The sequence below is a fragment of the Arachis ipaensis genome, chromosome B02 (genome assembly GCF_000816755.2).
Source record: "Arachis ipaensis cultivar K30076 chromosome B02, Araip1.1, whole genome shotgun sequence".
NCBI classification, from domain to species: Eukaryota; Viridiplantae; Streptophyta; class Magnoliopsida; order Fabales; family Fabaceae; genus Arachis; species Arachis ipaensis.
In genome coordinates, this window is record NC_029786.2 from 82,249,902 (window position 1) to 82,273,427 (window position 23,526).

The window sequence follows — 23,526 nt, forward strand, 5'->3', positions numbered from 1 at the left end:
GCCCCCACCTGGCCGAAATACTCTCTCCCTCCATCTCCCCTATTCTCTTCTTATTATAATCTTTTCTTCCCTTTTGTTCATATTTTACTCGAGGACGAGCAAAGCTTTTAAGTCTGGTGATGGAAAAGCCTTACTTTTTGCTTTTCATTCACACTTATGGCACCCAAAGTCAGAGAATCCTCTAGAAAGAGGAAAGGGTAAGATGTTGCTTCCACCTCTGAACCTTGGAAGATGGAGAAATTCATCACCAAAGCCCACCAAGACCACTTATATGAAGTAGTGGCAAAGAAGAGGGTGATTCTTGAAGTCCCCTTTAGGCTAAAAAAGAATGAGTACCCGAAGATCCGACAAGAAATCCGGAGGAGAGGTTGGGAAGTTCTAACCAATCTTATCCCGGAAGTTGGAATCTTGATGGTGCAAGAGTTCTATGCCAATGCATGGGTCACTAAACATCATGATACAAACGTGAACCCAAGCCCCAAAAATTGGAGCACCATGGTCCGAGGGTGACCATTAGATTTCAGCCTGGAAAGTGTAAGATTGGCACTCTGATGAACGGATTTTTGCTAGTAAAGAATTCACAATAAATTCTTGTTGCTAGTATAGTTTCTAAACCAACAAAGAATCCTTTCATACAAAAATTTGGTTGTCACTAAAGTAAACTGACGATGCACCCAAGGGTGTATTGGTAAAGATCCTCTTTAATAAAACCGCGTTGCAAGTATAGCTCTACCAACAACAATCTTCGGGGGTCAAATTTAGAAGAAGGATTTGGTTGTCACAAGTTCAACCCCAATAGGAATAACCGAAGTATTCCAACCTCGGGTCGTCTCACAAGGAATGGGCAAACATGTGCTTGACATTAGTTAGAAATCCGGGGTTGTGAGTTATGAGCATGAAAATAAATGGAAATCTTAACAAGCAAGTAATCTTAAAATGCAACAACTAAGTCAATTAACTAAGCAAAACATGAGCACTTTCAATGAATAAACAACATTCCACTTAATTCTATTGTAACCCAAACAAGAACTACAACTAAAGCACTTGGTTGAGAAAGTTGATTTCCAAATATGAATGATAAAAGCAACTCTTGGCTAGGCTTGGGAATTGGGATCACCATCCTTGTCTAACAACTATATCTTGACAATTATAAGGAACCAAGCTCATTAAGTCTACTCTCAAAGTCTTAAGTACGTGATATCTACCCCTAGACTTGAAGTACGTCAAATGGCCCTGATCACGTCAACCCATAAGTCCCAACCTACCTACTAATTAGATTAGTAGTGGGTTGGCGTCAATGAGTATCAAATTGACCACCTAGGGCTCCCAAATCATCAAATCCATTAGACCCAATGACTCAAGTTTACCCAATTCCTTTGACCTAGGCCAAGAGTGAAAAAGACTACTCCATAATCAAAGCAAACAATTCATCAAACACTTGGTAAGCATTAACAAAAGACATGTTCAAAATAGCAATTAAATTGAATTCTACAAATACCCACTAACAATTATCAACACACAATCATCCAAACTACAAGACTAAACATAGAAATCATCAATGTAACATCAACAAGTCAAGATTCATAATATTCATGAAATGGGTATAAAATGATAATTGACAAGAATTTATAAACTATCACAAGATATAAGCAAAATGGTAACAAGGAATTCAAATTGAACAATTAAAACTAGTAGTTAACAAGATCCAAGTCACAAATCAACAAGGGAATATCAAATTAAAACTAGATCTAGAGAAGAACAAGGGTTTCTCCCTTTATAATAACCAAAGAACCCAAAAACTAGCTAAAAATTATGTCCTAGTGTAAAATGAATGATCCCCCATTTCCCCCTAGCATCCTTGGGTCTTTTTCCATGCAGAAACAGCTTGAAATTGGGCCTAATGAGCCTCAGAAATCGCCAGGCACGATTTCCTTTAATGAGGTCACGTGCAGCCTTCCACGCGTGCGCGCCATGTGTGCGTACGCACCGATTGCTTTTGCGATCCACGCGTGCGCGCCAAGTGTGCGTGCGCGTCGATAGAAATTTCCTGATCCGCGCGGAGGCGTCCATCCTTGCGCGCCGCTTCCAGCCAATCCCATCCACGCGTGCGCGTGGAGTGCGCGAGCGCGCCGATGCTGCTTTTCCCAAGATCTCAATTCTTCATGTTCCTCCCTTTTGTACATGCTTTCTCCCTCTCTTCTTAGTCATTCTTACCCTATAATTCCTGAAATTACTCAGCAAATACATCACGACATCGAATGGCAATAGAAGAGGATTAAAATATGGCAATTTTAAGGCAAAATAAGCATGTTTTACATCATGGAGCAATATTGGGAAGTGAACACAAAACCATGCATTTCTTGCGAATAAGTGTGAGAAATATTGATAAAATCCCCCAAAATAAGCACAAGATAAACCACAAAATCGGGGTTTATCATAAACCCAATAAAATAAACCGAAGTATTTAAACCTCAAGTCGTCTCTCAAGGAATTGCAGGGAGGTGTAGTTATTATTGGTTATGGAAAAGTATCTTTTTGGGTTTTTTGGATAGGGAACAAGAAAAGTAAATTGCAAGAAAGTAAACTAATAGCTAAGAAAGGCTCTTGGCAAGGTATGAGAACTAGAAGTCCTATCCTAGTTATCCTTATCAATTGTAATGAGAATTGTCTATTGCTCCCACTTAGTTAACCTCTAACTATGAAGAAAAGTCAAGTGGATAAATCAATTTGATTCCTCAAGTCCTAGTCAACTCCTAAGGAAAGACTAGCTTTAGAGGGATCCAAATCAACTAGCAACTTCTCAATTATCAATCAACAAAGGAGTTTGATAACTCAAGAGTCTCCAACTACTCAACCAAAGCCAAGAGGAGAAAAATCTACACTAGCATCCTCCCAAGCATTTTATCAAACACTTGGAAGGCACAACATAACATAGAAAACTAGCAAGGAATATTAAATCTAAATAACCAATTACAAACATCAATGACTCACAAATAATAGAAAAAGCAATAAATATGAAATACCTCAACTTGCATTAATAAGAAATTGAATCTAACATGGAGTTCATAAACCAAATTAGGGAAATAAACAAATCAACAAAGGAAACAAATAAACCAGAATGCTAGAACAAATAAGAGTAAAAGAGAAACTAAATTAAAATAGAGTAGAAATCTAAAATTAAAAGTAGCTAAACCTAAGAATCCTAAAACCTAGTGAGAGGAGAGAGCCTCTCTCTCTAGAAAACTACATCTAAAACCTAAAATTATGTGAATGAAAAGTTGTATGATGAATGAATGATTCCCCCACTCTGCAGCTTATATTCTGTGTTTTGGGCCTGGGACTGGACCAAAAAGGAGCCCAAAAATCGCCCCCAGCGATTTCTGATACGTACAGCACGTGGTTCGGTCACGCGTACGTGTCGCTGACGCGTACGCGTCGCTTGTCTGCCGCACTATCCATGCGTATGCGTTGCCTAACAGCAAGGCAACTATGGCAAAATTTATGTCATTTTGAAGCCCCGGATGTTAGCTTTCCAATGCAACTGGAACCGCCTCATTTGGACCTTCGTAGCTCAAGTTATGGTCAATTAAGTACGAAGAGGTCAGCCTTGATATCTTAGAAATTCCTTCATTTTCTTGTATTCCTTCCACTTTTGCATGCTTCATTTCTATCCTCTAAGTCATTCCTGCCCTATAAACCTTGAAATCACTTAACACACATATCAAAGCATCGAATGGTAATAAGAGAGGATTAATAATTAGCAATTTTAAAGCCAAAGAAGCACGTTTTCAATCAAAGCACAGAATTAGGAAGGAAAATGTAAAACATACAATTTATATGAATAAGTGTGAGTTTAGTGGATAAAATCTACTAAATTAAGCACAAGATAAACCGTAAAATAGCGGTTTATCAATCTCCCCACACTTAAACATTAGCATGTCCTCATGCTAAGCTCAAGAGAAGCTATAAAGGAGTGAAGGGGAATGGTAATACTTATGAAATACAACCTATCTATATGAATGCAACTAAATGCAAAATGCTTTTACCTACTTGGTTAAGAGTAAACAAATCCTTCAAGAAGAAATATGAACTGGATCTCACTAATTCAAATCACACAATAAGAGACAAGTAAACTTGTGAGAAGATAGCTCATGAAAGGCGGGAACATAGAATCAAGCATTGAACCCTCGCTGGAAGTGTATATGCACTCTATTCGCTCAAGTATCTAGGGTTAATCCACTCTACTCTTCTCTAGTCATGCTTTCTAAAACTTTGTTCTTTATCTAACCAATCAACAAATATTTAGTGTACAAATGCAAATATCACGAGGGCTTTTCAAGGTTGTAATGGGGCTAAGGTAAGGGTGAGGATATATGTATGGCCAAGTGAGGTATAATTTTAATCTTTGACTAACCTAAGTTCTCACCTAACATACACACACTCTATATAATTCTAAAATCATGCTTAGATACCCGAATTCTCACTTTTGCATATTTTCCCATACTCATGTATCGATTTTTATTTTTAATTCCACTACATATGCATTGATCTTTTATTGAACTTAGCATTGGGGTGATTTTACCCCCTATTCATTTATTTTTTTTCTTTTTCTTTTTTCTTTTTTTTTCTTCTTCTTTTTTTTAATTGAATGAAAACATAATATATCAATGCATATGATTTTTCTGATTTCACATGAGGAAGCACCCAAATTCCTAATATTTGTCAGTGAAAACACATCACATTTTCATTAACCCGAGTTCCCACATGTCCCCACACTTAGTTGGCACACAATCTCTATTCTTAAGTTAACCAAAGATTCAAATAGGGTAATTAATTATTTTTTCCGCTTAAGGCTAGTGATGTGGTAATATAAAGAACAAAAGGGGGTTAAAAGGCTCAAAGTGGCAAACAAAGGCAAATGAAATGGTAGGCTATTTCGGATAAGTGAGCTAATAACAAATGATGGCCTCAATCACATATATGCATGAATATACTAAATAATGGACATATAGAATGGAACAAAGTAAAGATTGCAATCATAGAGAAGAGAACACACACGAATAAAAATTATGGTTAAATAATGTAACCATATAATTAAGCTCAAAATCTCACGGGTTGTGTGTTCTTAGCTATAAACCATGTTCCAAATTACAATCTTCAAACAAGTTTAACAAAAAATTTTAATTCAAATTAGTGAAATGCTATAAAAAGTTTCTTGAAAAAGAATTCGTCACTTCAACCAAGTGGTGGCAAAATATGCACAAAATCAAGCAAACATGCAATCAAACATGCAAATGCAACAACTAACAAGGAAAATAAAATATTGGTATTGAGAAGAAAATAACTAACCAACGGAAGTCGGTATCGACCTCCCCACACTTAAAGATTGCACCGTCCTCGGTGCATGCTGAGATGTGCAAGTGGATGGGTTGCGATAACTGATGTTTTTCTCCAAAGATTGTGCTCATGAACTTATTTGTCCGCCCCATTTAGAGTTTTCGTTTCCCTTCTCGATGGCCATCCTGAAAGAAGAGGAAAAAGAAGAAAAGTAACCCAGAAATAAAGATAAGAAAACAAATAAAGTATGGGTGGGTTAATGCCAAATAATGTGGGTCTCAATTACATGGTAGCTACAACATGCAAGTGAGAAAACAGTAGAAGCAAATGGCATATCGATAGTGCAAAAATTGCAACAATGGGAAAGAGAGTGTGGGTAATGCAAGATAGTATAAGTGCATATCAATGTAAATAGAATACATGTGTCATAAAAATTTAGCATTGACCTATGAATAATAATACCCAACAATTTAAAACAAGTTACGAGCTCCAAAATAACGCAAGAAAAGATGCAACAGTTGAATAAGAACATTTAACACCAATGGTAAAATAGGAAATTAGAAAAGAAGATAAAAATATAAATTTTTTCTTTTGAAACCATTCCTCTAGCTTTCAAAACCTTTGTAACTTTTGTTTAAAGCCTGATCGATGGATTTTGGGTAGAGGAGTATGGTGAGGACTGCGAAAGAAGATAACTTGCTGATGAAGAAAGAGGTAAAATGGACGATGATGAGTAAGGAAGTGTTGTAATGTTATATATGCTGCGATTGGTGGCTGAATTTATGATGAATTATGATATGATGATTGATATTAATGAATATGTGGCTTGTGCACTTCAAACTATCTAAGATACGGGTTTTCTTGGGTGGATGTAGTGGCTTGCCACCACTTGCTCCAGGTTGAGCCCCGATACTCTGTTGACCCTACGTCGCAAGATGTAGCCGGGCACTTTAGCTCCCCAAAAATTCTCCCAATGAGATGAATTCATTTATGTTGGAGAAAAAGCTATGCATAGACTCTTGAGGATGCACACACGGGGGACTATCCAAGGTTTAGCAGGCGGACATGTCGGGTTGGCTTGATAATCGACAGATGAGACTCATCAGCCATAGGGCAAGCATACATCATATGCATTTGTCTGTTTGCTTTGGTCTACATTTTTGGGTTTGCCTAATTGATATTCATGCTTAACTGCTATATGTTCTGTTCGATGTATCTGTAAACTACCGGTGTTTTCCTTGTATGCATTGTTTGTCCGTACAACTGAGAGGCCCCTTGTCTGGAGGAAGAGTGACGATGGTAGTTCCACCGAAGATTCAGAGGGTTGTAGGAAAGGTGATGAATTTAAGGATTAAGTTAGAAATTGAGTTTGAATCGAAAAGCCTTAGATACCTCACCATGCCTATGGTTTTAAATTTTAGTTTTAATTTTGAATTTATTATCAGAAGTTCTAGGATCGCCTCTGGCTTATTCGGGACATTATATATTAGTTATGTGGGCACTGTTACCATGCTGAGAACCGGCATACATATTTTGTGGTTTTTAGATGCAGGACGTGAGGCACCTCGCTGAGGTATACTGGGATCTTCCGGAAGCGAAGAACTCTAGTATTTTGGGACTTTATTTTGGATTTGTTGTATATATGGATACTCGTATATCTCCACTATGTATATATTAAGTTTTGTCCCTCTTAGACGTTGACTTGGAGAAACAGGTTCTGTAAAAAGTATTTTGGGTCTTTTTGGGATTCTCATGTATATATGTACATATGTACATATGTATGTATGCTCTGGCCGATTTTGACTTCGCAAGCTGAGTCAGTAGCTTTGTTATTTGTATTTTTGGAATTCTTCTCCTACATATATATGTATATACTGCCTTACTTTTATCTTCTCTGGTTTATTTTATCTCTTACGTGAGTGATGTGTTCTTCTATTTAACGCTTTTGTTTAATCCTTTATTTTTCAAAGGCTCCTAGATAAAACTTTCTTTCACTTATATTATATAAATGATTTTACTTTTAGAGTTCGTAATACATCGCCACCTCTGTTTTATGACCTAAGCATAAGACTCTGTGTAGTATGGTGTTACAAGCGCCGGCCGCGCTTTTGTTGGTGAGCAACCCTAGTCTCAATGCCTGTGCCACTTGAACTCCCTCCTCCATTGTTGGACGCGTCTCCGTCGTCGGCGTCAACCCAAGCCAGCGTCGCTAGCGATTTCGTCAGGAAGCAACCCTTGGTCCTTGGAAGTGTAGTTTAACACCACCACTGTGGGTCCTAATGCAGGTTGCCCGTCGCCGTTCCTGTGAAGACGCGGTGCATTCCCTGGTTGGCTACTAGATGGCCCCTTCGGGTGCTCTGCCTCCACCCTCGTCGGGACGTCTACAGTGTCGCCGTGTACCTATTGTCCGTTGAACTCGTTGGTTAGTACCTATGTATGTGTTTTGGTTGAATTTAGTATGAATGTAGGATCATGTGGATGGTAGTTGATGAAAGTGTTAATTGATTATTGGAATTTATGTTGATTCAAAGTGTTACATGATTTTTTGGTTGGATCAGTGCATGTTGCCAGTGAAAGATTTTATGCATGTGTCTCTTGCCCGAGTTTTTGTTAGATGTGTCAATGATGGAGGCGTGTTCGGGTAAACTTGATTGACTGCGTCTTTAGTGAATGTGTTTTTTAGTACTTATTTGTGTGTATTGTTCGAATTTATTCTAAGTATAAGATCATGTGGATGATAGTTGATGAAATCAACTTTTCTGAGTAGAAGGGTTTTAGTGCTTTAGTTTAAGTTTGATTTTTCTGCTATGCTCCATGATTCAGATTATTTGTCAGTAACTTCATTTATCTGACTTTGTTCAAGTTGTGTTTATTGAAAGTGTTACATGATATTTTTGTTGGATCAGTTCATGTTGCCCGATGAAAGATTTTATGCATGTGTCTCTTGTCTGACTTTTTATTAAATGTGTCTTTGAAGGAGGTGTCTTCGGGTGAACTTGCTTGAATGTGACTTAAGTGAATGTGTCTTCTCTCGACTAAATTTAATTGGTTTTATTCAATGCTCAATGTTTTTCACTCCATTAATGCAATTTGCTATCGAATGAATTTATATTTTGTTATCCTTGTAACTTGGTTTTAGTTTATGGATTTTACATGCATGACACCTTGAAGGAATATAGGAAGGAAATAATACTCGATATCATCATGAATCCTAATAATTCGGCCATTAATCAAGCACTAAAGCCCCTTAACAAATGTCCTTAACCTGCTGTGCGACACAATCATCCCAGGAACAAACGTAAGGAGGTTAGGACTCCGTTCACAGTACTGAGAACGAAGAGTATGATTCGGCGTGCTAATGGCTTACCAAAAAAAAACTAAAAAGGAGAGAAACATGAGCAACATTTGTTTCATGTTGATAGTTTCATTGTGTTACACATATTGATTGTTTATTTTGGATCTATATATTCTTCTTAGTGGGTGTTTTTGTTTATACTCTTAAGAAATTTTCTTTTTGCTACTATATGTAAGATTCGTCTATCGTGGTTTTGAATCCTATGTTGGGACATTGATCTTATTAATGGGTATTTTTGTTCATGCATGTGGCCACGTATATTGGAAGGTGACTTCTATTGAATGTGTCTTCAGATGATATGACTTTTTATCCATGTGTCTTTAAAATGGAGGTGTCTTTTGTTGAATGTTTCTTTTAAGAAGTGTCTTTTTATACATGTGTCATCTACAAGAGGTGTCTTTTGTAGATGTATCTTCAGAAAGTGTCTTTTTATGCATGTGACTTCTACAGGAGGTATCTTTTGTGGATGTGTCTTTAGGTGTAGTGTCCTTTTTATAAACGTGTCTTCTACAAAAAGTGTCTTTTGTGGATGACGCTTCAGAAAGTGTCTTTTTATGCATGTATCTTCTACAAGAAGTGTCTTTGGTTGATGTGTCTTCAGGAAGTGTCTTTTCATGGATATGTCTTCTACAAGAGGTGTCTTTTGTGGACGTGTCTTCAAGTGTAGTGTCTTTTTTATCAATGTGTCTCCTACAGGAAGTGTCTTTTGTGAATGAGTTTTTAGGAAGTGTTTTTTTATACATGTATCTTCTCATAGAGATGTATTTTTGTGGACATGTCTTCAGAAGTGTCTTTTTATGCAAGTGTCTTCTAATGGAGATGTCTTTTTGGATTTGTCTTCTTATTCATGTGTCTTTTACATGGTGGTATCTTTTGTGAATGTGTGTGCAGCACTATAAGTCATATAACTAGAGCTGATTCACCTTAAAGTTTGAACCTGAAAAACTTATAATAGTATAATAATATAATATAATAACATGTACTTGTCTAGATTTCAAGTTACAATTTTAAATGCAGAGGACTCTCCCATTCTTAATGCTTCATAATTATCAATGTATCACACACAAAAACAATAGTATAGTCCATTAGTTTCTGCTCTATTTTAATACTTGTGGAATTTCAAAAATGTAGATAACAAAAAATAATTGTTCTTTATAAATAACCGAAACCGACTAAGTAAACCACCAACACAAAAAGTACGTACAACACAGGCAGAGAGTCGTCTAACTATTCTTAAAAGAGTTTAGTAGAGACATGAATCCGCCGGTATCCTGCGAACCACTCTGCCAACCAAAAGCATTGAAGTATTCACGAGCAGTAGCATCTATAACATTGTCTACACGAGAGTTACCAACCTCCTAAAGAAAACAAAGCAACAATAAACAAAACATATAAAAACCCACAACCATAAGTCAATAAATGCAAAAAAAAACCTTAACAAATCTAACATGTATAGGGGGGTGAACTTCTCTATCTTATTACATTGTATAGTAAGTTGATTATTAATTTAAACCAGGAAAGATTGATACCACCATATAACTTCTAACCAAAACATTACTTCCCTTGTTATCTTACTTCATTTCAAATATCAAAGCCCAACAATGCATCTAGCATTGATCAATGCAATAGAAGTTTCCAATAATATCCAAGGAACTTGCCATCCTTTCTAAGATGATGAAATCTGCATCATTGGCAAGGTAAGCAAAATCTTGTGACACTCTTGTAAGATCAATGACCTGTAATTCATTGATCAAAGGAAGAGACAACAACAAAATTATTACAAAAATTTGATGATCTGATATCATATAGGATCACATCTTTTTCACTTCATCCGATTCATCAACTATTTCAAATTTCTCTTCAATCAGTTCAAATTCATCAATCATTTTAAAGTAGACTTTTTGAAACCATCCATCTGCAACCATAAGCAAAGAAATATCTATCTAAAAAATAAAGAAATAGCCATCTAATGACAATTATAAAAACAAAGAAACATCAACAATCATATACAAAGAAACATCTATTTTTAAAAAATAAAAGACACAATTATTACTCAACCTAAAAATTTCTAACTATCTAAATCTAGTAAATGTTTATAAAAATAGCCCAATTCATATGGTGTCATTTCTTTCCTAAATTTGGCCATAATTGCCTCCAAAGTAAATACAAAGTCCTTATTCTCAACCTCATCCATGAGTGACAAAAATTCTGTAAATAATTCAATTCAGCTCTGCTTGTTTAATAAGACAAATTAATATTGAAGACAAAATTTCCAGACACATACCATCAAGGAGCTGAGAAAGAATATTACATATTTCATTCAAATCTGCAACAACATAGAAAAGAGATTAAGTATAAAAAATATTACCACATAGAGAGAAGTATTGAAACCAAAGAGGAAAAAAAAGGTACCACCTTTGCAAGCTTCGATGAAAAAACACAAAGCAAATATAGAATCAACTCGAACATAAAGTTCAGAATCTCGGATTTTAAAGACAAACACAATGCAATGCTTTTCGAAAATTGTTCTAGTCTAAGAAGTTAATATAGGCATATTGTCCTCCAAATTAGATTACACAAATTAGATTAATACATGGAACTGCAAACAAATAATTTGTTTAATTTATAACAAGGCCGACAGGAAAAAAATTGAAATTTCAAACCAGAACACACGAAGACATAAAAATTATTCACTTTGAAATAAATAAATATTTACTTTGAAAGAAACAGAACTGGAAAATTATTGACACGAGGAACATAAAAATTACAACAGCACTACAGAGAGGAGGTTACTGTGTTAGTGGGCATCAGTTGGGGGGAGTAGGGTCGCAAGCACGGTGGTGAGCAGGGAGGAGGCCATCAGGTAGCATGGGGTGGCAAGCGTGCCTTCGATGAAAGGGCGGCGCGATGATGCTGTGGCAATTGGGGGACGTTGGGCTTCAACGATGACGGGGCAGCGCGAACGATAGATGGTGCTGCGGTAGCGTGGTGGAAGACGACATGAGGGAGGACGCACCCACTGAGGCACGGTTGAAGAGAGCGATTATTCACAAAGTCACTCCCAAAATCCTCTTTTGAAAGATTGGTATATCAGATTTGGATGCGCCGATTTCGAGATATTAAATGATGTCGACAAGAGGGGGGAGACTGTACTCTTTTCCTTGGTCAGGTTTTTTTCCATTGGTTTTTTTCGACAAGGTTTTTTTAATGAGACAATCCGCATCACAAAGGATTTTGTACTATTTTTCCTTCGCTAAAGTTTTTCCCATTGGTTTTTCTTTAGTAAGATTTTAATGAGACATAATCCTAAATGGTCATCCAAAAGGGAGTGTTGTGACAAAGATGATAATATGGATGACCACGTATGACTTGAATGACTCAACTTTCCTATAGTAAAGTGCCGTATTACCAAAGAAATTACATTTAATGAAAGAAAAAAAAGAGGACTCTGTACATATATAAATAGGAGGTTAAGTCTTCGTTAATTACACACTACAATCAACAATAAAATCACTCTCTCTTTATTCATATACTGTTCTTCTCTCTCTTTTACTAATAAGTTGCTATATATATTAGTAGATAAATATGTATAAACTATCTCTATTACATTGAGATAATTATATTGGTGAATATTAATACTAGAGTTATTTATTTATAACTCTTTATTTTATATCTATTACATCTTCCTTATTTATTTATTTTACAACACGTTATCAGCACGAGACTTTGATCAAATTTTAGGAAGACTCAGAAAACAAATTTTCATTATGTCGAAACTCTCTTATCTTGAATTTAATGCTCTTGATATATCTGGAAACAACTATTTATCATGGATACTAGATGCTAAAATCCAACTTGATTCAATGGAACTTGGAGATACCATTAAGGCTGAAAATAATACATCCCAAAAGGATAAAGCCAAAACCATGATTTTCCTTCGTCGTCATCTTGACGAAGGATTGAAAAATGAAAATCTCACATTAAAAGATCATGCAGATCTGTGGAAAGACCTTGAAAAAAGGTACAATTATCAAAAGACGGTGATACTTCCTCAAGCTCGATATGAATGGACGCACTTGTAACCCCCGCTAAAATTAGTAAATAATTAGTCAATAAATTGAATTTTAATTAGGAAAATTAAAAATATAAAACTAATATCAAACAGATTGGGGAGGAAGGGAAACTCTATAACCCTCATCAAATCTTCTCACTATCATAATTTTTTCGTTCGAGCTCCGATCGTCACACCGTTCACGGCCACGAGTCCAGCGCATCGAGCTCTACATTTCTATCGAATTAATTTCACCGGTAAGCTTCATTTTTATTTCAGAATCTCTATCCCCTATTATATTATTGAAATTGAAACCTTATGGTGAGATTTTGCCAATTTGGTGTTCTAGGTTCGATTTAGCTTGCGGAGCTTACTGGGTTTGAGTCGCTACGCGTGTGAAAGCGGTAAGGAATCCCTAAACTTTAATTTAATTTTAATTTCATTAGGAAAAATCTATATTTGGAATATATATGTGTATTAGGTGTGAATTAATTTTATATACATGCTTTGGAAGTGAAAAGTGAACATTTGGAGGCTTGGGGGTGATTGAAGCTAAGCTTGTGGCTGGTTACTCTAAGCTTGAAGGGCTGTTTTGTAGCTTTTGAGGCTGCCTTGGATTAAATAAAGTGATCGGCCAAGGTATGGTTTAGGTTTCGTGCGTTTAGTATATAAGGTTGTGTGAAAACTTAGGCTAGAGCATTATAGGATAGATTGAAATGGTTTGATATGTTGTATGGTTAGTGTTTGTGATGTTGATGAATAAATTGATATGGTATGGTGTTGAGTAATTAATAATGGGAATTTAATGTATGTATGTGTATATGCTTGTATGTTGGTGATGAATGAAGGGTGATGATTATGGCAAGGTAATGGTGTGGTTGAGATAGTGAATGGTATAATTTGGACTTGTTGGTATTGACTTGATAATTAGTATTGTAATGAGGATTGAAGAATTTTATAAAAATGGTAAGAATGAGTATGTGTAGCAATATGTGGTTTGTGGCTAAATTGGTAAATTGGGTGGAATATGATGTTATTGAGCTAAGGTTGATAGAATTGTTGTGTTAAGGGTTGATTATGTTGATGGTTGTGGTATGCTAAATTGGGTGGAGAAGAGGTTTGAAAGGAAAATGTGGTTTTGAGGTTTTGGTAAAAAAAAATTGATTTTGAATGAACTTTGGGAGTCTATAACTTGCTCCTCAAATTTTGGATGGAAATGTGGTTGTTTCAAATGAAAGGTGGTTTTGCAAACTTTTGAACGATATATATTTCGTGAAAAACGAAACTTTGTAGAGGAAGTTATGGACGATTGAGGTTTAGGGTAAAAACTGTGTTTGCAGGATATCAAACCTGGTTTGTAGCAGCTTTCTGGGCATTCTGCCAATTTTTGGAAAACGTCATCCACACGTACACGTGGCGTGGCATTTTAACGACGCATGTGCGAGTTGCCATGCGTGTGCGTGAGAGGCCAATGCACATGATCACGCATACGCGTGACATTAAATTCTCTCAACGCGCGCGCTTGACCCACGCGCACGCGTGACCTCTATTTGCTGCAAAACTGGATTTTGGGTGTTTTAAACCAGATTTTTACTTCTAAACCTCCATTTTCCTCTCTTTTAGACTTAGGGTATAGTACTAAGTCCAGTAGCTAATTGGAGCTAGGAAAATAAGGCAACTTGAAGATGAAGCAAGAGGTAAAATAATAAGTTATATGAAGGAGATGAGAATGTTAAATGAAGTTTTATGCCACGGCTTGATAAATGATTATATATTGATTATAAAAATGAAATGGCTTATGAATAATAATATCTGAGATACGTGTTTTCCTGGGTAAGAACCGTGGCTTGCCACCACGTGTTCCAAGTTGAAACTCGATACTTTGTTGACCCTACATCGTAAGGGTGACCGGGCACGTATAAATTCCCGGGTATGGATAGCCCCCATTGAGTGATTTAAATGATGAATGAATGTGAAATCTATGCATAGATTCATGGGAATGTGCGACGGGGGACAATCTAAGGTTTTCAGACTTGTCGGGTTGGCTGGATAACCGACAGATGAGCCTCATCAGCCATAGGACAGGCATGCATCATGTGCATTTGTTTGTTTTGATTGCTATGCAATTCCTGGGTTTGCCTAATTGAATGTATACCTCCCACTACCTGTTATACTTGCTACTTGTATTATCTGCTTATTACTTGTGCGTGAACTTGTTTGGTTGCTTGTCTCTGCTGAATTGTGGATGACGGAGGGACGGAGGAAAGGGTGAAGTGGTTTGGTGTTATATTAGGGATAACATTGAGTAAGTTTAGGAAGGTCTATATTACCTACCCCTATTTATGGCTTCTGTTTAGTAATTAAGTTTTACAATTGAACGACAGAGTTCTAAGATTGCCTCTGGCATTCCCATGACCTTATTTATTATACGCATGGCACTTTACCATGCTGAGAACCTCCGATTCTCATTCCATACAGTGTTGTTATTTTCAAATGTAGGTCAAGAGGCTCCTCACAAGGCGTCAGGATTCCTTGCAGTATAGTAGTTCCTGGGTTGTTTTTTTTTGGGTTTCCTGTTGTATATATATGTATCTATGTTTTTAGCTTGCTCTCCAAGAAACTTGTTTATTTTGCTCCTCATAGAGGTTGAGGGAGAGATAGGACTTTATTTTGTATTTTGTGTATTTTGGGTATATATATATCCTCCGGCTAGTCTTGGCTTCGCAGACTGAGTTAGGAGCTAGTTATGTTGTATTCTTGGCCTTCTTTTACTCTGTCACTTATTCTTATCCTTATCTTCTAGGTTTCTTAGCACGCAAGTAATCCTATTCCTTGAGCGTTGTGCTTTTTATTTTGCGGTTTTTGTTTACCTGTTTTTCAAGGCTCCTAGTATATTATCTCTTTTTCACTATGATATGTATATTTTAACTGACTAGAGGTCCGTAATACCACACTACCTCTGTTCTACGACTTAAGCATAAAATTCTATGTAGTAGGGTGTTACATTATGGTATCAAAGCAGTTCGTTCCTATAGAGCCTGAGGACGGATTGATTATGCTTCTGTGCATTCTCTGTGTATGTGTCTATGTGCTATTACGATATCTAACTGATATATGTGGCATAAATATTCATGAGCATGCATTTGGGACTCAAAGCACTAGACTTGTGATATTAAGACTGATCAACTTGATATCACTTTTTTGGTGTGTATAGGGACCAGATGTCGACTCACGGACGCGAACGCGGGCGAGGTAGAGGCAGAATAGGCAATGCTATGCCTGAAGCATCAGGGAATACTCCCAACCCTGTAGACTTCATGGCTGCTTTAGGTAATATGGCAGCAGTAATGCAAGCGACAGCTGAAGCCTTGGGAAACCAAATAAATAATGGAAATAATGGCAATAATGGTGATAATGGTCCTATGTCACTTTCTTCCTTCCTGAAGGTTCACCCTCCGACCTTCAAAGGAACCTCGAATCCTACCGATGCAGACAATTGGATACAAGCTATTGAGCGGGCATTACAGGCTCAGCAGGTTCCTGATGAATGATGACTTGCATCATCTACCCCTTTTTCTTATCTAAAAGGACCATAAAAAGAGCATAATCTTATTGAATCAATGCAATTTCATGAACCAAATGATAAATATTATGGTACATTACTTTGAAATGGGTTTGTGATGAATTTAAGGTAAAAAGAGCAATAAAAAAGGAAGGAAACAACAAATAAGGCTGGGCGTGCCACTTGAAGATCTAGGCGTGCCACTTGAAGATCTGGGCGTGGCACGCCAAGCTTGTGAAGCCAACTCTCATCTATGGGCATGCCACTTGGAGCTCTGGGCATGGCACACCAAGAATTTGAAGCCTATTCTCATCAATGGGCGTGCCACTTGGTGCTCTGGGCGTGGCATGCCAGGCTAACATTCCAGCAAGGGAGATTGAAGAGTTCAACATGGCGGTGCCACTTGATGTCGAAGGCGTGGCATGCCAACCTTAATTGTGACTTAGGCGTGCCACTTGGGTTCTAGGCGTGGCACGCCAAGCTTGAAAGAATGCAGTTCCAACATGGGCGTGCCACTTGGTGCTATGGGCGTGGCACGCCAAGTTTGTGAAGCCAAGTCTCAAAGAGGGCGTGCCACTTGGTGCTATGGGCGTGGCACGCCAAGTTTGTGAAGCCAAGTCTCAAAGAGGGAGTGCCACTTGATGCTATAGGCGTGGCACGCCAGGCTTAAGTTCTAGAGGAGTAATTTTGAGCCCCACTATAGGCATGGCACACCAAGCATTGGGCGTGGCACACCGGGGCATATACCAGCCTGACCTCCTCTTATTCAAATAAAGATATCTTGAGCCACACAACTCCAAATGAAGTGATTCTAGTGCCATTAGAAAGTAGACATCCAGGGCTTTTCAACCATATATAACACTTTATGATGGACACTGGAATTGAGGAATATATTGACCCCGAAAACACAAGAAGAAAAACACATCACTGCAGAGTTACCAGCCTGACCTCTACATCTTCAAAGAAACATAACTTAATTTGTAAAGGTCTAAATGATCTGATTTTGGTGGCATTGGAAAGCTGACATCAAGATATTTCTAATGATATATAAACTCTAGGGTGGACATTAAAACTGGAGGTGAAAAGGCTATTATTTTAGCGTTGCAAAACCTGGACGTGCCACTTGATATCGAAGGCATGGCACGCCAGCTCTATTTTCATAATGGGCGTGGCACGCCAGGTTCTGGGCGTAGCACGCCAGTTCTAGTGGCCAGAGAGGAAGATTTTGTGCATCATTGAAGGTGTGGCACGCCAAAGAGTGGGCGTGGCACGCCAGTTTCATAACATATGGGCGTGGCACGCCAGGGTACTTGACAGACTGACCTCTTCACCTTCATATGGGCATAACTTGAGCTACAAAGGTCCAAATGAGTTGATTCCAGTGGTGTTGGAAAGCCAACATTCTGGGATTTTTAAATATATAATATTTCATAGTGGACATTCAATTTGAGGCCCAAAGAACTCCATACTTTCAGCGTGTCAAATGGGTCACAATCCAAAGAGCAAAATCAAGTGGGAGTGGCACTTGAAACCACACGCCAACTTCTTCGTGCAGCTCCCAACCTTCAATCAAGCCCACTCTAACTCTCATTCAAGCCATAATTGTCAACCAATCAAGGCCACAAGAAGCATCTAGAATAGTTTATTTTCATTTCATTGTAATTTGCTTTTAATTTCATTTAAGTTTGTAATTTAGGAGAGCCTATATAAAGGCCTTAGTTTCATAGAATTAGGAGGCTAGGCTATCATCTATTATTCTGGACACAATTGAGGGAGGGGTCTTCGGACTCCCTCTTCTCACCCACACTTCTCTCTTCTTTCACTTTCTTACTTGTAAATATATTAGTTATGAATTACTAACTCTTTCCATTGGGAAAGAGAGCTCTATTGCTATTTGATAGATTGATTATTTTTATTCTTCTTCTTCTATTCATCTTTCTTTGATTTACTAGAAAGAATTTTATTCTTCAAGCTTAGCATTCAATTATCTTGGAAAAGAGATTGAATGCAATTGGGTTTTATGGGAACCTTGGAAGAGGAAACATAAAACCATGCTTGAAATTCTATCTCACACTTGAATAGATTTGGGTTTTGGTTGGGATATTGTGACATTTAATCTCTCCATTATTTGGGTCTAAGAAAGTGTGTGGTATAATCAGGGAACAAGCTTCATCTCTTCTCATGAGCAATTAGACCAAGGAATTGGCTATTGATCAAGATTTGAGAGATTGAGTCACCAAAGAATTGGGGCTCAATCAATCATGATTACCAAGAGGTCAATGAGTTGAATGATTGAAGATGAGATGAAATTAATTAATCCGGAGAATGCAATATCTCTTGATCCCAATGCTTATTTTATCTTTCTTTCTTTATTTACTTTATGGTTATTTACATTTTCTGCACTTTACATTTCCAGCACTTTACTTTCTTGTACTTTACATTCTTGCCATTTACTTTTCTGCACTTTATTGCTTTTCTTTACTTTCATGTCATTTACATTTCTTTGTTGTTCATCACTTCAATATGATAGTCTAACTAGGAAAATCAACTAACTATTGTTTGTTTTAATCCGTTAATCTCTGTGGGATTCGACCCCACTCCTAGTGGGTTATTTCTTGACGATATTTGGTGCGCTTGCCAAAGAACAGATTTATTTTATATGGGGAGTGAATTCCGGTTATCAATGAACAGTGGGTTGAGTTTGGAACCTATCAGCTGCACGATGAAGCTCATCATTTGTGGCAGGGCATGAGGCGTATTTTACAGCCTGATGGGGTTGTGATTTCTTGGGAGTTGTTTCGAGAAGAATTCTATAAAAAATATTTTCCCAACTCAGTTAGAAATGCCAAGGAACTTGAACTGCTTCAGCTGAAACAGGGCCAGATGACCATTACAGAGTACACAAGCAAATTTGAGGAACTGTGCCACTTTTCACGCATCTGTCAGGGAGCTCCTGAGGACTTTGCTGAGTGAAAGTGCATAAAGTATAAAGGAGGCATTCGGAGTGACATTCAGAGCTTTGTAACACCTATGGAGATTCGGGTGTTCTCAGAACTTGTGAATAAGAGCAAGGTACCTGAGGAGTGTGTTAGAAAGCCTGCAGTAGAAAAAGGGAATATGAGGATGCCATTCCAGAGGACCACAGGGAGGAATTTTGCACCTAGGGGCGGACAGTTTAAGCGTGGTGGCTTTGTCCCTCAGAATAACCAGGGACAAGGCAACTTCAGGAGGCCTAATACCAATGTTAATCAGGGAAAAAGACAAGGGAAGCAGCCACAACAGGATTTGAGTTGCCACAGGTGTGGGAAGTACCATTCAGGGCCATGTAGGTTTGGAACTTGAGTCTGTTATTCCTATGGACAGCCTGGACACTTGGCTAATAGCTGCCCAGAGAAGAAGAGGTATGAGACAGGCAGAGTGCAGCAACCAAGGAGAGTATACACTACTTCTTCGGTAGGCGCTGAGGGGTTAGAGACGCTGATTAGAGGTAACTGTGAGATGGCTGGTAAAACTTTGAATGCTTTGTTTGATTCCGGAGCTACACATTCATTTATTGAATTTGAGAAGGCTGATGAGTTAGGATTGAGAATAGTAGTCCTGGGGTATGATTTAAAGGTGTATCATGCCACCCACGAGGCTATGGTGACTAGGTTAGGGTGCCCTCAAGTTTCTTTTCAAATACAACAGCGTACTTCGTGCATAACTTGATTTGTTTGCCGATGACTGGTCTTGATCTCATTCTGGGATTGGACTGGTTATCCAAGAACCATGTTCTACTCGATTGCTCTGCAAAAACAGTGTGTTTTATGCCTGAAGACATAGAAGGGCCAGTTGTGGTGAAAAACTACTACCTGAATTCCATGATAGTGATCTGTTCTAGGGCCGAATGTCAGGAGATATTGTTGTTAGCTGCGGGTGTTTCGGGTGATATTCAAAGCTTGGAGCAAATCCCGGTTGTGTGTGAGTTTGCAAAGGTGTTTCCTGATGATATTGAGGAATTTTTACCTAACCGAGAAGTTGAGTTTGCCATTGAGTTAGTACCTGGGGCCGGACCAATCTCGAGTGCTCCTTATAGGATGTCACCTCTAGAAATGGCCAAATTGAAGTCTCAACTGGAGGATCTATTGGGAAAGAACTTTATTCGACCGAGTGTTTCTCCGTGAGGCGCGTCAGTGTTACTGATGGACCAGTTACAAGGAGCCGGTATGTTCTCTAAGATTGATCTACGATCCGGATACCACCAGATAAGGGTCAGAGATGAGGATATTCCTAAAACTGCCTTCAGAACGTGCTATGGTCACTATGAATACACAGTGATATCCTTTGGACTGACTAATGCTCCGGAGATATTCATGGATTACATGAACAGGATTTTCCACCCATATGTGGATAAGTTTGCTGTTGTGTTTATCGACGACATTCTTATCTACTCTAAGATAGAGGATGAGCATGCAGAACACTTGCGAACGGTGCTACAAATTCTGAAGGATAGGAAGTTATATGCCAAGCTATCCAAGTGTGAGTTCTGGAAGTCTGAAGTGAAATTCCTTGGTCATGCGGTGAGTAAGCAAGGAATAGCAGGATCGGTGATGAATTGGGAGCAACCAACTTCAGTGATGGAGATCAGGAGTTTTTTAGGCTTAGCGAGTTATTATTGGAGATTCATTAAAGGGTTTTCATAGCTCGCTTTGCCTTTGACCAAGCTGACCAGGAAGGATGTTCCTTTTGAATGGACTCCTGAGTGCGAGGCGAGTTTCCTTGCGTTGAAGCAGAGATTGACTACTGCACCCATATTGGTGTTGCCTGAACCGAGAAAACCATTCGAGGTATACTGTGATGCATCCTTGAAGGGTTTAGGATGCGTGTTAATGCAGCATCATAAAGTTGTAGCTTATGTCTCACGTCAGTTAAGGCCACATGAAAGAAACTATCCAACTCACGATTTGGAGCTTGCTGCCGTGGTGTTTGCTTTGAAGATTTGGAGGCATTATCTCTATGGTGTGAAATTTCCAATCTTCTCGGACCATAAGAGCTTGAAGTACCTATTTGAACAAAAAGAGTTGAATATACATTGGAGGAGGTGGATGGAACTCCAAAAGGATTATGACTTCGAGCTTACCTACCATCCGGGAAAAGTGAATGTGGTGGCGGATGCCCTGAGTAGGAAATCCCTATGTGTTGCTTGGATGATGCTAAGAGAGGAAGAATTACTGAAAGCCTTCCAAGGATTGAAACTAGCAATCAGAGAAGAGTTTGGGACTTTATGCCTAATCCAGTTACAGATTTCAAGCGACTTCAAGGCTGAACTACTAAAGGCTCATCAGAATGACCAAGAATTGTATAAGATTTTGTCAGCGATTGAGAAAGGCAAGCAGTGGAGAGTGTCAGAAGATAAAGATGGGTTGTGGAGGTTCAAGGATCGGATAATTGTGCCAGATGTCGGGGATTTGCAACAGAGCATATTGGAGGAAGCTCACAAGAGTGGGTTCTCCATTCATCCGGGAAGCACTAAGATGTACCAAGACCTAAAGATGATCTTCTGGTAGCCAAGAATGAAAAATGATGTGGCATTGCATGTTTTCAAATGCCTAACTTGTCAGAAAGTCAAAATTGAACACCAAAGACCAACAAGAACCCTTCAACCTTTGGAGATTCCACAGTGGAAATGGGAGAGCATTGCTATGGATTTTGTGTTGGGTTTACCAAGGACTCGGACAGGTTGTGATGCTATTTGGGTGGTTGTAGATCGACTGACCAAGTCAGCTCATTTTCTGCCTATTCGAATAAGTTGTACTATGGAGGAATTGGCGCGGCTATACATAAAGGAGATTGTGAGGTTACATGGCGTACCTTCCACCATTGTATCTGATAGAGATCCTCGCTTCACATCACGGTTCTGAGGAGCTTTTCAGCGAGCTTTTGGCACTCAATTAAGCCTAAGTACTGCATATCATCCTCAAAAGGATGGCCAATCAGAAAGAACAATCCAAACCTTGGAAGATATGCTAAGAACCTGTGTTTTGGATCAACCGGCGAGCTGGGATCGATATATGCCCTTGGTAGAGTTTGCTTATAATAACAGCTATCATGCGAGCATTGGAATGGCTCCGTATGAAGCTTTATATGGAAGAAAATGTCAATTTTCATTATGTTGGTATGAAGCAGGAGAAAAGAGCTTGATAGGGCCTAAAATGATAAGTGAAACCACTGAGCAAATAAAGAAAATTTGTAATCGAATGCTTGTGGCTCAAAGCCATCAGAAAAGCTATGCTGACCAAAAGCAGAAGCCTTTAGAGTTTGAGGAAGGAGAACACGTCTTCCTGAAGGTTACTCCGACCACTGAAATAGGGAGATCCATCAAAACTAAGAAGTTAAATCCCCGTTACATTGGGCTGTTTGAAATCCTAAAGAGAATTGGACCAGTGGCGTATATGATCACTTAGCCACCACATCTTTCGAACCTGCATGACGTGTTTCATGTATCGCAACTTCATAAATACAATTTTGATCCTAGTCATGTCCTAGAGCCGGAATCAGTTCAAGTGAGAGAAGATCTGACGCTTCTAGTAACTCCGGTTAGAATTGATGATAGCAGCATTAAGCGTTTACGTGGGAAAGAGGTTTCTTTGGTGAAAGTAGCTTGGAGTCAGGCTGGTATTGAAGAACATACCTGGGAGCTTGAGTCAGAGATGCGGAAGGACTACCCACACCTCTTTTCAAGTAACTTACTCTGAATTTTGAGGACAAGATTCTTAATTAGGTGGGTAGGATGTAAACCCCACTAAAATCGGTAAATAATTAGTCAATAAATTGAATTTTAATTAGAAAAATTAAAAATGCAAAACTAATATCAAAATAAGATAGAGCTCTTCAAAACAAGAATTTTGATACCAATTTCAAAAAATTTGGCCCAAAATTAGACCGGAAGGGCCGAACCAGTTGAACCGGGGCCCAAATCGGGCCTGTGGGTCCAACCGGACCCATAACTTAAAAGAAGCAGCAGCTTCTTCTTCCCCATTTCATACACACGACGCCAAACAGATTGGAGAGGAAGGGAAACTCCATAACCCTCATCAAATCTTCTCACTACCATAACTTTTTCATTCGAGCTCCGATCGCCACACCGTTCGCGGCCACGCGTCCAGCGCATCGAGCTCTACATTTCTATCGAATTAATTTCACCGCTAAGCTCCATTTTTGTTTTCAGAATCTCTATCCCCT

At 38.4% G+C, this 23,526-nt stretch overlaps 3 protein-coding genes across 3 annotated transcripts; all 3 read left to right on the forward strand.

Moving 5' to 3' along the window:
* On the forward strand, positions 15,965-19,278 carry LOC107627484. Its single transcript, XM_016330314.1, has 2 exons — positions 15,965-16,279; positions 18,997-19,278. Exons 1-2 carry the CDS (start codon positions 15,965-15,967, stop codon positions 19,276-19,278), a joined length of 597 nt encoding a protein of 198 aa, XP_016185800.1.
* On the forward strand, positions 19,336-20,013 carry LOC107627485. The gene is made up of 2 exons (XM_016330315.1): positions 19,336-19,604; positions 19,689-20,013. The coding sequence occupies exons 1-2, from the start codon at positions 19,336-19,338 to the stop codon at positions 20,011-20,013; spliced, it is 594 nt and encodes a 197-aa protein (XP_016185801.1).
* Positions 20,025-20,468, forward strand: LOC107627486. Its single transcript, XM_016330316.1, has one exon. It carries the CDS (start codon positions 20,025-20,027, stop codon positions 20,466-20,468), a length of 444 nt encoding a protein of 147 aa, XP_016185802.1.